At 36.7% G+C, this 23,958-nt stretch overlaps 2 protein-coding genes across 2 annotated transcripts; both read left to right on the plus strand.

Annotated features, from left to right (window-relative positions):
* The first annotated feature begins 969 nt into the window (after positions 1–969).
* LOC111505105 (uncharacterized) lies at positions 970–13,471 on the plus strand. Its single transcript, XM_023159860.2, has 3 exons — positions 970–1,230; positions 11,195–11,453; positions 13,303–13,471. The coding sequence occupies exons 1-3, from the start codon at positions 1,043–1,045 to the stop codon at positions 13,441–13,443; spliced, it is 588 nt and encodes a 195-aa protein (XP_023015628.1). The 5' UTR covers positions 970–1,042; the 3' UTR covers positions 13,444–13,471.
* Positions 13,472–18,329: 4,858 nt separating this feature from the next.
* LOC111505104 (facilitated trehalose transporter Tret1-like) lies at positions 18,330–23,694 on the plus strand. Its single transcript, XM_074171356.1, has 2 exons — positions 18,330–18,557; positions 22,343–23,694. Exons 1-2 carry the CDS (start codon positions 18,428–18,430, stop codon positions 23,674–23,676), a joined length of 1,464 nt encoding a protein of 487 aa, XP_074027457.1. The 5' UTR covers positions 18,330–18,427; the 3' UTR covers positions 23,677–23,694.
* The last annotated feature ends 264 nt before the right edge of the window (positions 23,695–23,958 follow it).

Consider the following 23,958-nt stretch of genomic DNA (forward strand, 5'->3'; position numbering starts at 1 on the left):
TGAAATCAAATTTGGTTGAGGCCTTCCCAGAGTTTCAATAATGTAAAATTTATTATCATAAGATACAGATTTGAAATTATTTGTCAGCAACCAATCGACTATATCGTCAGATTTTTAATTTCGTCCAACTTATCCATAATAAATGGAAAAAAACTTACCGGAAAGTGAAAACCTGAAAACACATTGAAATTGAAAAAAAAAACACTTTGAAAACACATTAAAAATATTACCAAAAAGCACTGCTATAATACAGTACTGCCTGTTTTATACACAAATAACAAATATTATCAAGAAACACTAAAACGATTTACCGAAATATTTTTCAATCCCGGTCCGTCATGGTATCCCGTCCGAATAATTAAATAAAAAACAAACGCAGTCGTACACTAACGGAGACCAACTGGAGGCTAGCCTCCTCTAACGTTATAATTTCTGCAACAAAAATTACAAATTGGGACGTATGTCGCTGGTTGGATCGGTCTCGTGGAGCCTGTGTTTTTTAAAGCGGTCGGAGGCTTGGCTCTCTTGCAACGTATGGCATTTATTATTTCGGGTTGATGGTTTATTCGTTATTCGTTCATGGGCGGTGCGTTTGAGTTTTGTTGATGCAGGATACAGTGTGGTACGTACTACGTAGTGAGTGATGGTGTTTTTTCGGTCATATTATGTATTTATATTAAAAATTAATGGTAAAGTAATGATACCCAAGCATTTTTAGAAAAAAATAATCATAATTATTTGTCAATATCTTTTAATTTATTGCGATGAATAGCCTCAAATTTCATGGGGAGGCAAAGCCTAATTTGCCTCCTCTGACGAGCCGCCGCTGCCGAGAACTTTTTACTGTGGTGAAACTTCCACCTCTTGAGGTAACGCGGAAGAGATCTTTTTTAATTTTATATATTAAATATTTGTGATTTCTTTTTGTTATTTTTTGGCTCATTTCACCCCTGGAAATCAATGTAACCCCAGTTATGACATTTCTTCAAATATCGCGTGATAAGATCTTTCAAATGTGGTTTCGCTTGGAAAGCAACTAGTCATGGTGACATCAATAAGGAACAGGGGTTGCGTACCATATTTGGATTCTGAAGGGATTTTCCTAAGACCGATTTCTGATGAAAAATATAAAAAGGATGTGCGGTGTGAAGCGATATCGCCCTTTCAGCGGATGCATCGGCATCATACTCTTGCCAGCGCGAGGAGACACATGCTCTTCAAAAATTTCAGGTGAGCTTTTTGTATAATCACAAGAACTACAAATACAATGGAATTTCCAAAAATGTGTGTCCAAAATCATGTTTATGAAGTATTCAAGTGACATGCCAAATCAACACACTCACTTAAAAATTTAACATTACCGTTTTAGACTTTGATGAAACTTGGTATTACAAATTAACATTTTAGGTTTATAAAATGATTCCTTTCAATTTTCATGTCGGTCTGTTTTTGAGTTATATCTATTAAAATTTTCTGAAAAAAACCTAAAATAGCTCTGCGACATTTACTCAAATTGCAATTGCTCCCCTCATAATTGAGCTAGGCCTTGGGAGACGTGACTTTTTTATTTTTTCATTGCCGTTTCATATAATATGCAATACAGGGTGTTGAAAAAACGTTTTTCATAACTGAAAACAATTGATTTTGTGTTTATAAAATGTCATATATTTTTTGAAACTTCCAAAAAATCCCAGAAGTTAACTATTGTTTTTTGGGAAAGAAAGTTTTTGGCTTTCTACTACTCCATCTTGATACAAAAAAAAGAAGGATGAGGGAGTCTTCCAAAGAAAGGAAGGAAGTAACTCTATACATGGATGTGTAGATCATGCAAAGAAGTAACTTTCAGACACAAACTGAAAGAAAGTCCTCATGAAACAGCTACTTTCATATAAACATTGAATTATACGAAAGAAAAAATTCTTTCGAAACAAATACTTCTATATGAACACTGAATTATACAGAAAATACTTTTCTCTACTCAGTTTGTATTTCAAACATTCGTTGTGGAATAAAAATCAGATATCATTCACCTGAGTTCTACGCTAAATGAATCAGAATCAGAATCAGAATATGCTTTATTGTCGAAAGAATACAATTCTTGGTAACAAATTGCACTTACATAGAACATTGCCATCCTCACTGGTATACACCGATGTTTCGCCTTAAGACACTTGCCCTAAGGCTCTTCAGTACCAAATTGGATAACATAGAAAATACACACACTTTATTCATGAATTACGATTTTTTAATGTCACGGAATAAGCTTGATCTGCTTATGTCATCGATGACATCGTAATGACATTCATTCACCTATTTGATTTAATCCCAGCCAAGAGGAATCTCATTTGAATTGAAGGGATTATATTTTTTAGGAGTGATTAATTTTTAGGAATGAAAGTTTTTGGCTTTCTACTACTTCATCTTTCAACAACTATTGCTGTTGAAACTAATCGTAACTTTTGGAAAATTTTGAGATATCGCACAACGGAAATTTTTGAAGAAATTTCTTTTCGGTTTTACGTAAAATAATGAGCCAAACACGATTCTGAAGTCAAAAGCGCGGTAGTGGTTTTCATGAAGTCATAAAGTTTTTGCATCAACAATGAGCGGGATTTTTTCAACATGTCACCTTCAAACATTGTTTCATCTTACTTTTTTCCACACAATTTTTCCAGAAAATATATAAATGTTTTAGAACTGTTTATGGTAGTTTATTGTTCTATTGCCATCAGTAGTTTCCGTTACATTCTTTTCTTTATGTTACGAGTATTGATTATTATTTTTTCATAAACAGTTCTTCTTTTCAATTCTTTATCATTATACTGTTCTCAGGTTGTTTATAATGAATATTCTTTCAATCGCAAATATCTTAATACTGTTTTTCCCCCATCTTATTGTCTTATAATTATGTATTTATCAATAATTATTAAACTTAATATGGCGTGTTTTTGACCGGGACTACCAGTTGGCCTTGAATGGTGCTTTTATCGCGCGGTCTCCGCCCTCTATCTCTAAAACAATTCAATGTATAAAAACGTTTTTGGAACAAAAGTTGTAGGAAATTCAATCCTCTACAATATTGGTAATGAATACAAATAGCGAAAAACCCATAGGAAACGAGATATTTGCCAAAAATGTCCCAAATCTCTTGTGATCTTTGACCTTAGATACTAGTACAACCATCATATGTAGGTTTCTAGAAAACTTTTTGGATGTCAAAATACAAGTTTATACGAGTTTCTAGCTGGATATCTCTAATTCCGAGGCGAACTTACTACTGTCCACTACTAGCTTTTATCAGGAAGCATAATCGGAAAAAGAATTTTGGCTTGAATAAATTCGGCAACTTTTGACAACTACACATATATCAGTGAGGAACGGGAACCCCAATTCTTCTTTTTGTGCAGGTGGAAAATAATTGAAAGATAGTGACTGATATATTATTGTAAATAATAGATACGTACATTCTCATTATAGATAAATGAATTAAAAGAAAATGGATAAACTCACAACCGACAAATAATTGAATGCATAGTTATAGGAAATGATTATGAAAGAAAGCAGGTAGATAATCTACAAAACAATGCTTGAAGTACTGATAATAACATACCACTATATACCGGGTGTCCCACATTTTATGTGACAGGCAATATCTGGTTTGTTGAAGGAGATACACAAAAATGTTTCATACAAAAGTTTTAGAAGTTCATGAGAGCTATATTTTGATATAATTTTTAAATATACAGGGTGTTTGGTGTAGGTGATACAGACCAAAATTCCATTTTTTAAAATAGAACGCCCTGTATATCATTACATATTCAGATGCTACGTTAAATTCTGATATCATTTCATGTTTGGTTTTTGAAATTCGGTTACGGCGTTGTTGAGTTATTGCTTAAAATGTAAAGTCTTGAGAACGACTATTATTTTTTTAAATATCTCATACAATTATTCTCTCTGCATCAGATCACATGAAATTTAGTCAAAATTTTGGGTGTTCGAAGTAATGGTTTCAATTTTGAGTTGTGGAATTCAGTCAGGAATCATTTTGAATATGAAACAATTGCGAAATTGAAAGAGGTGTATTCGAAAACAAATCTTTAATTAATAACAATGTAAATAATATAACTTGATAAATCATTTCATAAGAATGGTAGGTACCTAGAAATAAGTCATAAAAATTGTTCAAAGTGATGCCCATTAGATATTATACAGGCTTCGAAACGTCGAATCACTTCTCTCGTACAAGTCGCTCTTATAATATCAGGCGTAATATCATTGCACGCTAGTCGAATTTTCATTTTCAGATCATCCACATTCAAAGGGGGAGTAGTGAAAACAATATCTTTTAAATAACCCCATAGGAAAAAAACAAGCGGTGATAAATCTGGGGAACGAGCCGGCCACCGAATTGGACCCTTATTACCAATCCATCTATTTGGGTACGTTCTATCCAGATATTCAGTAACAACCTGTGAATTGTGAGGAGGAGCACCATCTTGTTGCCACCAAATTCCTTGTCGTTCTGCTATGGGAATATTTTCCATCACCTGGATCAAATCATTTTCTAGAAAATGTAAATATCGTAATCCATTGAGATTTTCATTGAAAAAGTAAGGTCCTATGATGCGGCCATTGAACAATCCACACCATACATTAATACCCCAAGTAGTTTGAAAATTACTTTCGCGGACCCATTGGGGATTTTCTTGAGACCAATAGTGACTGTTATGTCGATTCACAACTCCATTATTGTGGAATCGCGATTCATCGCTCCACAAAATTTGACTGAATATGTTAGGACTTTCATATAATATTACCTGATTACAAGCAATGAATTCAAGTCGTCGTTCAAAGTCCGTGGGTTTCAAACCTTGTACCAACTGAATTTTGAATGGGTGGTATTTATTTTCTTTCAGAATTCTCTGTACATTAGATTTACTCACATCGACTTCTTCTGCAAGAGTACGGATAGAAACATGTGGATGAATAATAATATAAGCCAACACATTGATCTCTAAATCTTCAGTTCTAACAGATCTCGTATGATGACGATGCTTTATAGTAGAAGGAAATGACCCAGTTCGCAATTTTTCTACAACTCTCGAAAAAGTCATTCGTGACGGAATGGGTCTGTCTGGAAAACGTTCTTGGTATAGACGTTGTGCTTGACGGCAGTTTTTCTGACATTCCCCAAAAATTAATAACATATCAATGCAATCACTTGGACTAAACGCGAAAGGCATACTGGAGTTTTCGCACAAAGAACACAGTTACTGTTTTGCAAAGAATCACTGAATCGAACTGACAAGTAGATACAATTCAACAACATTTGTTACTATGGCATCAACAAGCATAAGCTACTTGATGAAATTGTGCAATATAAAGCAATTCACCCTCAAGTTAGTCACATTCTCAAGAATTTTAATATTATATTCAACTGATATCGATATCGTATCGTAGAGGTGAGAATAATGGTTTGTATTCAGTAGTAGTCTAGTTCAATTTAATAAAAGATATAGACTGGATTCGTGTACGAGTAAATAAGTTTTTTTGAAATTTTATATTTAAGGAAAAGTGCAATAACTCAACAACGCCGTAACCGAATTTCAAAAACCAAACATGAAATGATATTAGAATTTAACGTAGCATCTGAATATGTAATGATATACAGGGCGTTCTATTTTGAAAAATGGAATTTTGGTCTGTAGCACCTACACCAAACACTCTGTATATTTAAAAATTATATCAAAATATAGCTCTCATGAACTCCTAAAACTTTTGTATGAAACATTTTTGTGTATATCCTTCAACAAACCAGATATTGCCTGTCACATAAAATGTGGGACACCCGGTACATAAATACAATTCATATAATTTTTTACTGTTGATACATAGTTTTCGTTACGAAGTGTTTTGATTCCATCTTCATCCTCTGAAACATCATTCCCATATTCCTGTTCCGGTGCAGTGTCGCTATACTCATCATGAATGTCAATAATCAGGTCATCCACGATGATGTCTACATGAAATCGTCCTCAAATGTCTACTCGTAACGAGATTGCTCGGAAGGAAACTGTTCAAAAGTTGCATGACATCGTTGAAATTGAAAGTTACACGATTACACGTAATCTTCCAGCGCAGCCTGAACTAACTCAATTTGGTTCAAATCTGGATGATATGGTGGTAATCGTACAACGTTGTGATTTCAATCAATCAATCAAATTTATTCATCTAAAGATCTAAAGTGGTATATGACATGTCAAAAATTTGGAGTAGGTATAGAGACAAAAAGCAGAATTACAGAGTAAAAAATCAAATGTTAAAATGATAAGTACAAGTAGGTACAGACAGAGTACACTACAATTTAAATATTACGGTAAAATATACAATTACATATAGAGTACGACATAATACACTATGAGTGATTTGTATCCCAAAAAATTCTTCCAAAGTATAGAGTGCACCCTCAATTAGTACTTTTTTCAGTGACTTCTTGAATCTGAAATAGGTAGAGGTTCCTCTGTGATGTTTTGGGGAACTTTATTAAAAATTTGAATTCCGATGCTTAGAGGACCGTTTTACGCTAGGTTCAATCTGTTTACAGGAGTATTCAGCAATTGCTGATTCCTGGTGTAACTACCGTGAATGTCATTACGACAGAGGAAAGTATTTCTACGTTTGTAAATGTAACAAGCAGTTTCCAATATGTAAAGAGAAATAAGGAGTTGATTCTTGTAGCATTCTGAAGAGAGGTCTACTAGATTCTGTTTAAGGTTTGCGAAACATGGCACGAATGCACTTTTTCTCTGTAATGAGGAGACATTTGGCAGCAGTGTTGTCCCCAAATTATGATTCCGTATGCCTGTCTCGACTGAATTTCTGCAAAATAAAAGTTTTTCATCACTAGAGTTTTCAGGACCTTATACATACAGCATATTTGAAAAATGTTAATGTTAATATTTTTTCATTAGAGTAGATATGAGTGTTTCCCAATTTAGTTTATCATTAATATTGAGACCTAAGAACTTAACAGTGGTATTACGGTTTACGTTAGAGTTGTTTAAGGTCAGGTTGATATTTTCAATTTGTTTTTGTCTTGTATGGAAGATAAGAAATTCAGTTTTGGCTGAGTTTATATACAGCTTATTTTTTGAAAATCATTTTGCATTTTTATACATCGAATCAATACCATCTTGTTCATTCAAATCATAAGATCCTTTAGATATCATTTTTTAGATACGGCTTTTTTAGTCGATGTCGTTGGCATTTTGTCTATTTGTTTATGACAATATGGTGCATAATCGATCATCACAATGCTTCTCAACGGTAAATATGGAATCAACTGTTCCAATACCCTTTTATCAAAATGCATTTCGTTGTGAGCATCACCTTTATTACAATTTGATTTTCATTTAATGTAGTAAGCATTAGATACAAACCCATTTTCACCACCAACATGTTTTATGATTAGACGTTGCTTTTCACTGACAAGGTATTTTCAGACTTTCTATGTTTCATCCATATAAATAATTGGTCGACATTCTTCTCCATAGGTCCGCATTTTCTTCAAAAATTTTATCCTAAGTATTCGAATAGGCTGGTGTTTCATCAATGTGTTCCTGTTATTTTTCACCTTTCTCCATCGAAATCCAAGTTTATGAATTCATTTTCGCAGACTCTCTGCTACCTTGATCAATATCTCGGCCATAGGGTAGGTAACATGAAACTAGTTTCTTCAACTTGCTGCAAAAATACCTTAGAACTAAACCTATACCTAAGAAAAGTGCCCAGTTTATGCACATGTTAATATAATCACAATTATTCTTCATTGGATATTTTACTATACTACTCAAAATAATTCCATACAAACAAAAGAAACTTCAACAATATTTCATTCATTTTCTCCACTATTATATTTGGCATAAATTTGAAGTTTTATCATTTTGAAATTTTTGGGGTCAATGACAACTGCAAATATTTCAATTTGGCACATATTTAACTTTCTAGGTAGGTATAGTTATTTTTTTGGGTGTCATCGGCATCGACTGCATTGTATCCTGGGTAGCAATGTCAATAACTCTCTGAGCCACTTAGGGAGTCTCATGGCTATTCGCATGTCCATCAGCCATGTGAAGTTGCAGGATCATCCCAGCTTCAACTAGATAAATTCTCTCGAGAAAAATATCTGGTCGAGGTTGAGATCGAACTCACTACCGGAAGGTCGTGAGTCGGGTGCGCTACCACTGCGCCAATATACCGCTGTTATAGTTGTTAGTTGTGAGTCTTAGTCAAGTTTGCATTATAACGCTCTCGTTGATTTGTGATGGTCAAACTTAGTTCTTAATTGGCGTGAAGTTATCCACAGATTTCTGACCACACATGCTGACGTAGAGGAAAATAAAAATCTGTGGTTGGGATACGAAATTATTAGCACCCGTACTGATATCTTTGGCTGGAAATACTTATTCACTATAGGTTGAACGTGGAATTATTGAGACTATTTGGTGTTTAACTTCTTTATAGAATCTTGACTAGATTGACGCGTCGATAATCGTTTTCTCATCAACAATACAGATTTAGGGAATAATAAAATTGTAAATATTAGACTTACTTTCCAATAACCCATATAGAAATGATATCAGATGATGTGCGTCCATCAAAATCACACAACTTCTATAGTTTCTTGAGAATATTAACTTGGTGATGACAGTTTTCTTGTCATCTAAACAGATTTCAAAAAAGAAATTGTTGAAACAATCAGACTCATTTTTGAGATTCCTTGTATTCATGAAAATCAAACAACTCTTATAGAATCTTGGGTAGATCGATAAAGTGAAAACTGTTTTCTTGTCACCCATACAGATTTCGAGAAAAAAATTGTTGCAACAATCAGACTCACTTTTTAAAATACCTTGTAGAATTGGAACCAGAAGGTGTGCGTTCATGAATAGTAAAAGATTGATATAGTGAAAACCGTTTTCTTGTTACCCATACAGATTTCGAGAGAAAAATTGTTGCAACAATCCGACTCACTTTTTAAAACACCTTGTAGAATTGGAACCAGGAGATGTGCGTTCATGAAAATCACACAACTGTTATGAAATCTTGGATAGATCAATATAGTGGAAACCGTTTTCTTGTCACCCATACAGATTTCGAGAGAAAAATTGTTGCAACAATCCGACTCACTTTTTAAAACACCTTGTAGAATTGGAACCAGGAGATGTGCGTTCATGAAAATCACACAACTGTTATAGAATCTTGGGTAGATTGATATAGTGAAAACCGTTTCCTTGTCACCCATACAGATTTCGAGAGAAAAATTGTTGCAACAATCCGACTCACTTTTTAAAACACCTTGTAGAATTGGAACCAGGAGATGTGCGTTCATGAAAATCACACAACTGTTATGAAATCTTGGATAGATCAATATAGTGGAAACCGTTTTCTTGTCACCCATACAGATTTCGAGAGAAAAATTGTTACAACAATCCGACTCACTTTTTAAAACACCTTGTAGAATTGGAACCAGGAGATGTGCGTTCATGAAAATCACACAACTGTTATGAAATCTTGGATAGATCAATATAGTGAAAACCGTTTTCTTGTCACCCATACAGATTTCGAGAGAAAAATTGTTGCAACAATCCGACTCACTTTTTAAAACACCTTGTAGAATTGGTACCAGGAGATGTGCGTTCATGAAAATCACACAACTGTTATAAAATCTTGGGTAGATTGATATAGTGAAAACCGTTTCCTTGTCACCCATTCAGATTTCGAGAGAAAAATTGTTGCAACAATCAGACTCATATTTTGAGTCTGTAAATATGTATGGGTGACAAGAAAACGGTTTTCACTATATCGATCTACCCAAGATTCTAAAAGAGTTGTGTGATTTTCATGAACGTATAACATATGGTTCCAATTCTACAAGGTGTTTTAAAAAGTGAGTCTGATTGTTGCAACAATTTTTTTCTCGAAATCTGTATGGGTGACCAGAAAACGGTTTTCACTGTGTTTACCTATCGAAGATTGTATGAGAGTTGTGTGATTTTCATGGTTCCAATTCTACAAGGAATCTCAAAAAATGAGTCTGATTGTTTCAACATTTTTGTTTTAAAAATCTGATCGATTGACATAAAAATTGTTATCACTACATCAATCTACCTAAGACCCCATAAGAGTTGTGCGATTTTTATGCACACACATCATCTGGTTTCAATTCCACAAGGGGTTTAAAAAAGTGAGTCTGATTGTTGCAACAATTTTTCTCTCGAAATCTGTATGGGTGACAAGAAAACGGTTTTCCCTATATTGATCTACCCACGATTCTATAACAGTTGTGTAATTTCCATGAACGCACATCTTCTGGTTACAATTCTACAAGGTGTTTTAAAAAGTTAGTCTGATTGTTGCAACAATTTTCTCTCGAAATCTGTATGGGTGACAAGAAAACGGTTTTCACTATATTGATCTACCCAAGATTCTATAACAGTTGTGTAATTTTCATGAACGCACATCTTCTGGTTACAATTCTACAAGGTGTTTTAAAAAGTGAGTCTGATTGTTGCAACAATTTTTCTCTCGAAATCTGTATGGGTGACAAGGAAACGGTTTCACTATATTGATCTACCCAAGATTCTATAGGAGTTGTGTGATTTTCATGAATACAAGGAATCTCAAAAATTTATTCTGATTGTTTCAACAATTTCTTTTTCGAAATCTGTTTAGATGACAAGAAAACTGTCATACCAAGTTAATCTACCCAAGAAACTATGGAAGTTGTGTGATTTTGATGGACGCACATCATCGGATATCATTTTTATATGGGGTATTGGAAAGTAAGTCTAATATTTCCAATTTTGTTTTTCCCTAATTTTGTATTGTTGATGAGAAAACGATTATTAACGCGTCAATCTACTCAAGATTCTATAAAAAAGTTTTACACCAAATAGTCCTAATAATTTCACGTTCAACCTATAGTGAATAGGTATTTCCAGCCACAGATATTAGTACGGGTGCTAATAATTTCGTATCCCAACCACAGATTTTTATTTTCCTCTACGTCAGCATGTGTGGCCAGAAATCTGTGGATAACTTCACGCCAATTAGTTCTTAGTCATAGTCTTAGCAATTGTGTTGCATAAACCCGCTATTATTAAAAACATTATAAGTATATTTTTTTCAGCAATCTTATACCTAACGATCAACTCGACTTTGTTCTCTCCTCATCGTACAACCAGTCTGATGAGATTTTCCCCGACACCGTCGACGTTTATCTCCAACCCGAATCGCAGGGAATCCACACCTGGAGGAGGTTAAGGAACACTAGGGATTTGACTCCTGATCGTGAAGAACAAGCTGCTTCCCAAAATGTGGTTACCGATGGCGAATCTAGTCCAACGGAGAAGAAGAAAAAATCTGTTATACCCTACAGATATAATTTTGTAAGTCTCTTTTCGTTTTCTTTATTGATTGCCATTTCTTCACTTTATCTAATGCATATTTTTGTTTTTGTTAACCAATATTTCAAAATTTAGTACTATTTTAAGAATTCTAAAGATCTTTCAAATCATTATCGATGACTGCGAAGTTGATTTTGGGGTTTGAAGGGTTCAGTGGGTGAGAGTATCAAGGCTGCTCATGTGCCATTTTAATATTTTCAATATTCCTACAGCTTTTGAATGTGTGACAGTATACGTTCCACTCAACTCCAAGATTCAAAATAAAACACTTTCTATAGAATTGCGTTTTCGAAACGACTTCGGTACAGAAAACCGTACTTAATTTATCGCGGTTAAATTCCCATTTCAAGGTTCGTTCACAATCAATTGTAATAAGTTAAACGAAATCGAAACAATAAAGAAAATTTGTAACTTATGAATATTCATGATAGGCATTCATGAAAACCAGCGTATAATTTTGTCATGAATGTTTATTTTCGACTAGGAATCGTTATCGACAGGTATACCTACACAAATCACAAGTGGTGTTATTACATGTGTTGTTCATGACAAAGAATTTCAAGGTTTCAACGATGAACGAGAACGAGAATGTTTCCTGCTTATTCACCAAACTCAAACAATTGTTCATGCAGTTGTAGTTTCGTAAGAATGTATCCTCTTTCCCACCAACCGATTTCTTGGAGTCTTTGAAGTCCACTAGATACTCGTTAGGACAACAAGAGGATTGCTCCGAATTCTTGGGGTTCTTGTTGAATACTCTTCGTGAGCAAAAAAAGCAGAAGCAATACTCCTGATCGCTCTGGAATGAATGATTCCGTACAGTCAATCTCGTCTTGTGCTTGTAGATCTTTTGCTGAAAAAATCCTTATATTTGAAAATATAAATTGATGTTTTGGATTGTCAGAAACTGAGATTGGTTGGGTTTATGAGAACGAAACGTATGTATCAACTTGATTCTCAACTACGAACTGCCTTATAATCTACAGTTTTTGTTCTGAGCAGACAGAACTAGATCCTCCGATAGGACAGAATGCCAAGAACAGAAAACTGTTGCTTCACACATGTATCAAAACACCTCGAGGTGCTGGGCAGATATATCAATGTGCCTAAGGTTCTATGCTACCGTATTTCGGGCGGAAAGCCACTGGTTTCTTAGCCCATTAGCATTTGGCTCCCACCGAGCAACGACCAAGTTGGTACTAGACTGCAAAAAAAATCTACTCAACAGAAAGCCTGGAATTGAATTCTGGTCTTGGACTATTCAGCCTAGCCAGGTTACTCGGTTCCGTCAATAAAATTATTCAGGTAATTACATATTTTGATAATGGTATAGCAATGAATGAAAAATAAACAATTTTGAAGGCTGATCTACCCAAGCAGATCTTGAGTTGTAGTATCAACCTATAAACAACTTAAACGTTAATTATATATATACACATATACATGCATATACACATATATACATATGCATACATACACACATATATACACAAATACATACATAAACACATACATATAAATGAGGTATCATTGTTGCATAATGAAGCAATGACGTAGGATTGTTCTACTAACTCAAGATATTACCTACAATAGGATGTAGTTTGAATTCATAGCCTAGAGAGAACTACGATTACGAATCCAGTTCATAGACCGATTTCAATATGTCATAGTTTTGATTCACATGTTCTTTCAGTTTTGACTTGAATTTGTATTTATTGGAGATTGCTCTAATATCTGAAATAAATAGGTTTATTAGTTTTGGGCCAGAGTAATAAACCTAGTTCCGCCCACTTGAACCTAAGCTACCCTAAAATGATTTCATTTTTTTTAGGCTCATAAAGTGCTCATTGGCGGCGTTACGGAAAAGAAGCACCCCAGCAATATCAAATTGATGAATTCCTCTCACCATAGCCCCCAGACGAATGCAGGATACTCTAGACAACCCTCTGATGGAAATGTATATCAATACTGATTTTCGAAATTATAATCGTGAACTGTTATGGGATTTTTATTTCAATATACAGTGAGAATGCAAATAGCCCCCCCTCTCATCTTTTGAACGCGTAAGACATCAAGGTTGAACAAAATTTACATGAAATGTATAATTTTTAGTACTTTTAAATGAGGAAAACATGTTGCATCACTAGTTGACAAGCGGACACAACCAAATTTGTTTTCAAAGGGGGGGTCTTGTGATAACTTTTTTGATAGGTACTTCAATTCTCTATCTAACCCTCTTTCATTTTTGTAAATCGAATCAGCCGTTCGTGAGCAGTTTCACATTCGATTCAAGAATCCGCAAACGAACGATAAATATAATAAAAATAATTCAAAGTGGCGTTCCCTATGTTACAGACCGGATTGGGAGAATTTTACGTGAAACCAATATTTAGGCCAATGAAAACTCTCAGAGAAAGTCTAAGGTTAGCAAAGGATCCCAGAGAACGAACCTTTAACAACATTCGGGGTATACCAGATTCCTTGTAGCTGTGGATCGGTCTACCTTGAAACCACGAAAAAAAGTGTGGGTATCCGTCTCTGATGGACTGCATATAGACTTGTGCATATTGCCATATAGCTAAGGTTAGCTAAGGATCCCAGAGAACCTTTAACAGCATCCGGGGTATACCAGATTCCTTATAGCTACGGGTCGGTTTACTTTGAAACCACGAAAAGAAGTGTGGGTATTCGTCTCTGATGGACTGCATATAGACTTGTGCACATTGCCATATAGCTAAGGTTAGCTAAGGATCCCAGAGAAACTTTAACAACATCCGGGGTATACCAGATTCCTTATAGCTACGGGTCGGTTTACTTTGAAACCACGAAAAGAAGTGTGGGTATCCGTCTCTGATTGACTGCATATAGACTTGTGCACATTGCCATATAGCTAAGGTTAGCTAAGGATCCCAGAGAGCCTTTAACAACATTCGGGGTATACCAGATCCCTTGTAGCTGTGGATCGGTCTACTTTGAAACCACGAAAAGAAGTGTGGGTATCCGTCTCTGATGGACTGCATATAGACTTGTGCATATTGCCATATAGCTAAGGTTAGCTAAGGATCCCAGAGAACCTTTAACAACATCCGGGGTATACCAGATCCCTTATATCTACGGGTCGGTTTACTTTGAAACCACGAAAAGAAGTGTGGGTATCCGTCTCTGATGGACTGCATATAGACTTGTGCACATTGCCATATAGCTAAGGTTAGCTAAGGATCCCAGAGAGCCTTTAACAACATTCGGGGTATACCAGATCCCTTGTAGCTGTGGATCGGTCTACTTTGAAACCACGAAAAGAAGTGTGGGTATCCGTCTCTGATGGACTGCATATAGACTTGTGCATATTGCCATATAGCTAAGGTTAGCTAAGGATCCCAGAGAACCTTCAACAACATCCGGGGTATACCAGATTCCTTATAGCTACGGGTCGGTTTACTTTGAAACCACGAAAAGAAGTGTGGGTATCCGTCTCTGATGGACTGCATATAGACTTGTGCATATTGCCATATAGCTAAGGTTAGCTAAGGATCCCAGAGAACCTTTAACAACATCCGGGGTATACCAGATTCCTTATAGCTACGGGTCGGTTTACTTTGAAACCACGAAAAGAAGTGTGGGTATCCGTCTCTGATGGACTGCATATAGACTTGTGCATATTGCCATATAGCTAAGGTTAGCTAAGGACCCAGAGAACCTTTAACAACATCCGGGATATACCAGATTCCTTATAGCTACGGGTCGGTCTACTTTGAAACCACGAAAAGAAGTGTGGGTATCCGTCTCTGATGGACTGCATATAGACTTGTGCATATTGCCATATAGCTAAGGTTAGCTAAGGATCCCAGAGAACCTTTAACAACATCCGGGGTATACCAGATTCCTTATAGCTACGGGTCGGTTTACTTTGAAACCACGAAAAGAAGTGTGGGTATCCGTCTCTGATGGACTGCATATAGACTTGTGCATATTGCCATATAGCTAAGGTTAGCTAAGGACCCAGAGAACCTTTAACAACATCCGGGATATACCAGATTCCTTATAGCTACAGGTCGGTTTACTTTGAAACCACGAAAAGAAGTGTGGGTATCCGTCTCTGATGGACTGCATATAGACTTGTGCACATTGCCATATAGCTAAGGTTAGCTAAGGATCCCAGAGAGCCTTTAACAACATTCGGGGTATACCAGATCCCTTGTAGCTGTGGATCGGTCTACTTTGAAACCACGAAAAGAAGTGTGGGTATCCGTCTCTGATGGACTGCATATAGACTTGTGCATATTGCCATATAGCTAAGGTTAGCTAAGGATCCCAGAGAACCTTTAACAACATCCGGGTATACCAGATTCCTTATAGCTACGGGTCGGTTTACTTTGAAACCACGAAAAGAAGTGTGGGTATCCGTCTCTGATGGACTGCATATAGACTTGTGCATATTGCCATATAGCTAAGGTTAGCTAAGGATCCCAGAGAACCTTTAACAACATCCGGGGTATACCAGATTCCTTATAGCTACGGGTCGGTTTACTTTGAAACCACGAAAAGAAGTGTGGGTATCCGTCTCTGATGGACTGCATATAGACTTGTGCATATTGCCATATAGCTAAGGTTAGCTAAGGATCCCAGAGAACCTTTAACAACATCCGGGGTATACCAGATTCCTTATAGCTACGGGTCGGTTTACTTTGAAACCACGAAAAGAAGTGTGGGTATCCGTCTCTGATGGACTGCATATAGACTTGTGCATATTGCCATATAGCTAAGGTTAGCTAAGGACCCAGAGAACCTTTAACAACATCCGGGATATACCAGATTCCATATAGCTACGGGTCGGTTTACTTTGAAACCACGAAAAGAAGTGTGGGTATCCGTCTCTGATGGACTGCATATAGACTTGTGCACATTGCCATATAGCTAAGGTTAGCTAAGGATCCCAGAGAGCCTTTAACAACATTCGGGGTATACCAGATCCCTTGTAGCTGTGGATCGGTCTACTTTGAAACCACGAAAAGAAGTGTGGGTATCCGTCTCTGATGGACTGCATATAGACTTGTGCATATTGCCATATAGCTAAGGTTAGCTAAGGATCCCAGAGAACCTTTAACAACATCCGGGGTATACCAGATCCCTTATATCTACGGGTCGGTTTACTTTGAAACCACGAAAAGAAGTGTGGGTATCCGTCTCTGATGGACTGCATATAGACTTGTGAACATTGCCATATAGCTAAGGTTAGCTAAGGATCCCAGAGAGCCTTTAACAACATTCGGGGTATACCAGATCCCTTGTAGCTGTGGATCGGTCTACTTTGAAACCACGAAAAGAAGTGTGGGTATCAGTCTCTGATGGACTGCATATAGACTTGTGCATATTGCCATATAGCTAAGGTTAGCTAAGGATCCCAGAGAACCTTCAACAACATCCGGGGTATACTAGATTCCTCATAGCTACGGGTCGGTTTACTTTGAAACCACGAAAAGAAGTGTGGGTATCCGTCTCTGATGGACTGCATATAGACTTGTGCACATTGCCAACTGCACAAATCAACTTAACGCAGAGTGCAACAGACTGTTGGTTGACACGAAGTCACAGCATTCTAGAAATTACCTCTGACTTTATGACTTCAACTGTCAACTACGAACTGCCTTATAAAGTACTGTTCCCGAGTAGAGAGGACTGGTTCTTCAGGGAGAAGGAAATATTAAAAGCAGATAGTTTTTGGTTCACAGATGGATCAAAACCACCATTCGGTTCAGGTGCAAGTGTTTACAGTCGCACACCCAGGACAGAGATATCAACCTGCCTAGGAACCTATGCGACTGTATTTCAAGCGGAATTTGACGCAAAGAGATTGGAAGTATCCAACCTCATACACAAGTCAATACAAATATTATCGGACTGTCAAGGGACGTTGGAAGCTCTTGGCCTGGTCTAAATTGGTGGCAAATTGCCAAAAACCACTCTCCTCGATAGGAAGACTTAACAGATTATCTCTGGTCTGGATTCCTGGCTATACTGGCCTGGAAGGCAATGAGGCTGCTAACTCCCTTGCAAAGGAGGGTGCTGCAAGCAGCTTCATCGGACCAGAACCTGTCATTGGCATCGCTTTAGGCTTTGCCAAGCAAAGATTGAACACCTTAATGGCAAGAAGATTTATGAACTTCTAGCAGAATCTTCCAGGATTGTCTCACACCAAGGCGTTTATTCACCCTTCGAAGTTTGATACCAAACAGCTGTTGAACTACAGTAGAAATGAACTACGATGTCTAACAGACCTTCTTACAGGCCATTGTCATTTGAATCATCATATGCAGAGACTCGGACTGTCGGAGGACAGTGTGTGTCGTCTCTGTTTGTAAAATGATGAAACAGCAGATCACATACTTTGTGCCTGCCCCGCTGGGGACCGAATCAGGTTTTCAGAGTTCGGTAGAGTCGTACTCTTACCATCTGACCTGAAATACTATGAGTCGATGGGTTTGATTTAATTTAAAATTTATTTTCATCTTTTTGAGCTGGTGCACAAAGGCTTGTATCTACTTAAACATGTTTTTTACTGATAATTTTTCTCATTCATTTCTGCTATATTGCGAAATTTTCATTTCCGAAATTCAAGGCCAAGACATAATTCACAGAATACCCTGGCCGTTATTCGTCATATGTTTTCCTGTACGTTTCCTTTGATCTAATTCCAAAAATTAAACCTTTCAAACCTTCAATTACATCCAAAATGTAATTCCCAATTAGTGCTCAAAACCGAGTTGTTATTTTATTATTGTAATAGTCCTCATCCTCTTTTCGATTGAAATGAAAACATTCACATGCCACAAGAATGGGAGCTCTTAAAAAAATTAAAGACTGCTTCCTTGATCCATAATGTATTACAGACTAGTTTCTGCATAAGGGAAAATGGCATTACAACTGATTACACAGAAAAGCTGTAGAAGCGACTGAAAATGAGTAATCAAAACGACGAAGGCAAGAAAGACTTTCATGAAAATAAGAATGTTGTGAAGTGGGATTTGGAACAATTGAAATGTGAGAAAACAAAGGACAGTGTATTTTTATATACTTCCGCAATATCAGGTGAGTTAATGACTATTTGCTGTTTTTTAATCTTTTCAAATGTGTCAGAATCAGATCAGATATGTGCTTGTGATTGGGAATATGTATTAAATATACAAAAAACAACAACAATTTTAGGTTTATACATTGATGAGAAGTTGTCCTGAAATTATATCTCCTCTTATTGGAATTATATATATATATATATATATATATATATATATATATATATATATATATATATATATATATATATATATATATACATCGGAAAAGTCTAGGGATATTTTTATAACATAATAAATATCATAAAAATAAATGCATGAAGTCGTTAAATTTCGATTAAATTGGTACACTCGACCACCCTGAAGATTTCTATGGGTTGAACAAAGCCTGCAAAAACGGTAACTAATCTTTTATCAAGTTCTTTACAAACTGTAGGCTTTCGGCTAAAATGAATAATCTGAAAGTGTCGAGTTTGTACATTCTATGCAGTTCTTGCTTAGCGATTAAACTGGAAATATTGTGCTTTAACATGGAACGCCATCACTTACCATTGGCTGAGATGAATAGAGCTGTAGGGCTTCTTCAAGGTGGCATGCGACAAAATGATGTAGCTCTTCGTTTGGGGATTTCCCAAAGTGTTATCAGTCGATTGTGGCGGCGTTTCCGTGAAACTGGCAGTCCAGCCGAACAACATCCAGGGTGAGGACGCGCTACAACTGCAGTTCAAGACCGATTTTTGGTCTTAACCGCAAGAAGACAACCGACAATCACAGCACCTGAGTTGATTAACGTGTTGCAGCAGACGCACCAGGTAACCATTTGTCGTGATACTGTCTGAAATCGACTGCATGAAGCAGATCTCCACAACAGAAGGCCACTTAGATGTCCACCTTTGTCGAGAGGCAATCGCGGTAGAAGATTAGAGTGGTGTCAAGAACATCAAAACTGGGATGCAAATGATTGGGCCACAGTTTTGTTTACAGACGAATCCAGATTTGGATTTCATCCAGATTCTCGTCGAGTAAGACTGTGGAGACGACCTGGAAATAATGAACGTTTGAGACACGTCCAGGAAGTCCACACATACAGAGGTGGTACAGTAATGCTATGGGGCGGAATCATGATCGGAGGCAGAACCGATCTCGTTTTTCCAAATCGCTCCCTCACAGCTCGACAGTACCTCGACACCATTCTTCTACCTATCGTCCGTCCGTTTGCTGGTGCTGTTGGTGAAAACTTCCACCTAATGCACGATAATGCTCGTCCACATGTCGCGCGTCTAGTGACTGACTGGCTCACCAACGAAGAAGTTGATGTATTGCCATGGCCAGCACAATCACCGGACCTGAATCCCATCGAGCATGTGTGGGACATGCTTCAACGAAGAAATACTCCGCATATGGGGAACATTCACACAACGTTTCAATTGAGAGAGCTTTTAATCGCTGAATGGGCAAATGTACCTCAACAAGACATTGACAATCTCATTTTGTCGATGTACGATAGATGTAGGGCCGTAATAAACCAGCGTGGAGGCCATACTTTGTACTGATTCCAATTTTTTTTGTATTATGATGTTTTTCGGGGTGCCAAAGAAGAGCCATATTTTTTTTAGTTTTGCTTATATGCGCACTCAGTATTTTTGACCATTTAATAAATTTTGTTGTAAGTTACATTCGTTCAATAATCACCCGTCAACTTTTTTTCCGTAAAGCGATCTAAAAAAAAAAATATTGCCATTTTTAAAATTATCCCTAGACTTTTCCGATGTGTGTATATAAATATATATTTTGAATGATGCAACTAATTTTCCTTTATTTTCAGTATTTTAATATTGAATTTTACAAAAAGGATTTGAAGCTTTATATCTTCTATTAATTATCTGTGAGCGCTTTCGACAGCTGGTCGTACTGTCATCTTCTAGGCACTCCTCAAACTGAACTTGTCATCCTGTCGTCTGCCTCTTTATACGGTCAGAACGTCTCAACTCGGGTATTTCAGGTACTTTAGGTAAATTTGCCTGTATTTGTACTGCATCAGGTACTCTTCTTTGTGTTAGGGGTCTTGTTGTGTTTTGATTTGTACTTGTTCCTCGATAAGTGATTTATGACTGTTAAATTTATGAATGTTCAAGTTTTCCCAAATATCCATGCGGTTTCTCTTGTTGACTCGTTTTATGAGTTTTTTGTTCTCTGGTGGGGGGAAATTATGTTTGTTTTGTATGGCGTGTGTTGCGAGGTTTGATTTATATCCTATTTGATTTATGTATGCCTTTTTGTGCTCATTGTACCTTTGGATTAGTTTTTTCTTGGTTTGGCCGATATAGAATTTGTTGCAGTCCGAGCATTGTATACTGTATATCCCGTTTTGGTCGTTGTCTTCTTCTTTTTCATAGTTGTTTATTTTTGAGTTATCTTCGTGTTTGGCTTGTATGTGATGTTGATGTTCAGTGGTTTGAAGACGTTTATTAGTTTTTTGGTTTGGTGTCCTACGTACGAAAATGCTGTCCATCGTTGTGTTGTTTTGTCTGTTGGGGTGGCTTGATCCTTGTTCTGTATTTTTTGTTTGTTAACAAAAAATACAGTATAATTAAGTCATAAGAAGTGGACTAATTCGTTTGAATAAAAATTGGATGAATATAATACATACTAATATTACTGTGTACACTACCTACTTTAGTATTTTACTAACGTAATATATGTTTAATACAATATAATACGCATAAAAAAGTAGGTGGATTCTAGTGCAACAAATCGAAGGTATGAAGCAAATGATAGACACAATTTTTAATCATGTAAAAAAATTCTGTTTAAAGAAAATCATTTATTCTCACATCAATACTTTTAGAAATTACAATATAGGAACGTGAAGGAAGACTGCGTCTGCATACGATACTTTGATTGGCTTTCTATTAAGGGAAAGTCCCGAGGTCTCTGACCGGGGATTCCCCGCGCAGCTTAACGCTAAGTAATGTTGCAAGACTAAATGAAAACGGATGATTAGAAACGAAAAACGATAATATTTTTAATGACTCAATTTTATATTAAAATATAGTGTTGTAAATCGTGCCCTAAAGAAAATATCGCCGGCCGCCACTGGTAGCCATAAACCAATTATGCTGAGAGTAGCGCGAATGTAATATGTTCGCTGCCGCTCTAGATGCAGCGCGAATAATGCTACTGATTTCGATGGAATTCCGGCGAAATTTTCTAGCGCATTCGATTACGATTACTAACCACGAGCATATCGACACAGTCAAGTGGAAGTTACAGTGCTGTACGCGAAGGGATCTAGTAAGGCGATAGATATTCGAATAATAGTTGAAGTGGGAAAAATGCATCAATTTATCAGAAAAGGAAATATATTCGCTAATTTTTCATTCATATGCTTTCGTATGCCGAAGAGTGGAATATCTTTAGGTTGAGAATTTTCTAATGTAATCATTGCGTATAAAATTCATGGTGTGTACTTTTGGATTTAACATATTTTTTTAAATTTATTATCGGTTTTGAGACGCTAGGCCCTTTGCACCGTGAGGCCGTGGGTGGTCGCCCACGCTTTACGCGGCCTCTGATCTCGTCATCCTGACAGAGCAGTGCTGTTTAGTGGTTAGCAACACTTCTTGACTTAAAGTGTGTTGATGTTTTTCGAACAGAGGCGACATCTGTTCAAACTTCAGATGCCTAATCTTGTAAAGTGCCCTGCGTGTTTCGATTGACATTACTGATGGCATATCATTATATTTCTTTCTGAATGTCGATTATATTGATTCTTTCAACTAATTGTAATATTTCTTTCAGTTAACGTCTTGATATTTGCCTGTGGCAGCGGCTTTGGATGGACCTCTCCAGTCGTTCCTCTATTGAAGAACAACGATCCCGAAATAAACCCATTGGCTAAACCAATATCACCATTAGAAGAATCATGGATTGCGTCTTTGTATTGCCTGGGAGCTTCAATTGGTCCCTTGTTTGCTGGAAATCTGGCTGATGTCTTAGGACGAAAGAGAACTTTACTTACGCTTGCGATACCAAAGTTGGCGTGTCTACTGATCTTGTCCTTTGCTGCTGACATCTGGTTATTCTATGTTACGAGATTGTTCATGGGATTAGTGGTGGGTAGTGTTTTTGCCGTTGTTCCTATGTACTTAGCAGAAATATCAGAGACCCACAACAAAGGAAGAGTCGGAGCCCTTATGGTAGTGTTCCTTACCTCGGGAGTCTTGTACGTTTTTCTCATTGGACCATACTTGTCCGTAAAAGTTCTTACTCTCTGTTGCGCTCTACCAGTTATTTTATTCCTTGTTATTGTTGGTATCTTTATTCCAGAGTCTCCCGTTTTTCTTGTAAGGAGTCGAAGTCATGATAAAGCAGTGGAGGCCTTGACAAAGTTGCGAAACAGAAGTCAGGCCCAAGTTCAAGCCGAGATACTGAACATATCTGAAAGACTAGAATTAGAAGGTAATGAACGACACGGAGGTCTTTCAATTATTTTCAAAGACAAAGGCATGAGAAAATCTCTAGTTATAAGTGTAGGATTACTCATGTCTCAACAATTCTCTGGAATAAATGCAGTCATTGCTTTCTTAGACCCCATATTCGATGCTTCAGGAACTGGTATTCCCACCAACTTGTCCACCATTCTTATTGGTTTTATTCAAGTTCTGGCTACTATCGTCACGGCTGCTATCGTGGAAAAATTGGGCAGAAAAGTGCTTCTTTTAATTTCATCAGCGGGAACTTCAATATCTATGGCTTTACTTGGACTTTATTTCCACTTGCAAGATGGAAATGTCACTCTAGGAGAAAAACTTTTTTGGTTACCGATCGTGTCCCTCATATCTTTTATAATTGTTTTCAGTTTTGGCCTCAGTGGTTTACCTTGGACAGTTACCAGTGAGATTTTTCCATCAAATATCATGTCGATAGCTTTTTCGTTGGGGTCTTTTTCTTGTTTCATGTCTTCTTTCCTAGTAACCCTTGGTTTTCCTATTTTGCTTGAAAGACATGGAATGGCGCATTGCTTTTGGTTTTTCTCTGTGTGTATGGCATTGAGCACGTGTTTTATTTATTGCTTGATACCAGAAACGAAAGGTCGAACTTCACTGGAACTTCAGGAAATATTGAAAAAATAAAAATAGTTTTTTATGTGAGCTTTACTTTCATATCCTATATTCATTGGTTTTCATTTTATGCAATCATAAACTGAAGTTTGATGAAACTTAAGTCTTGGAAGACAAATTATTTATTCAATCTCATAGTGCGAGTAGGGACTGCGATGCAAAATATTATGGACAGACAAAAAGATGTATTAAAATAAGATATAATAAAAATTTAGCACACGCAAAATATGAAAGACCAGAAAAGTCAGCAATCGCCCATCATATTTTGCAACAAAACTACTCCATAGACTATAG

Source organism: Leptinotarsa decemlineata, unplaced genomic scaffold (genome assembly GCF_025532065.1).
Source record: "Leptinotarsa decemlineata unplaced genomic scaffold, Ldec_3_MD MMD2_tig00000010_RagTag_RagTag, whole genome shotgun sequence".
Classification (NCBI taxonomy): domain Eukaryota; kingdom Metazoa; phylum Arthropoda; class Insecta; order Coleoptera; family Chrysomelidae; genus Leptinotarsa; species Leptinotarsa decemlineata.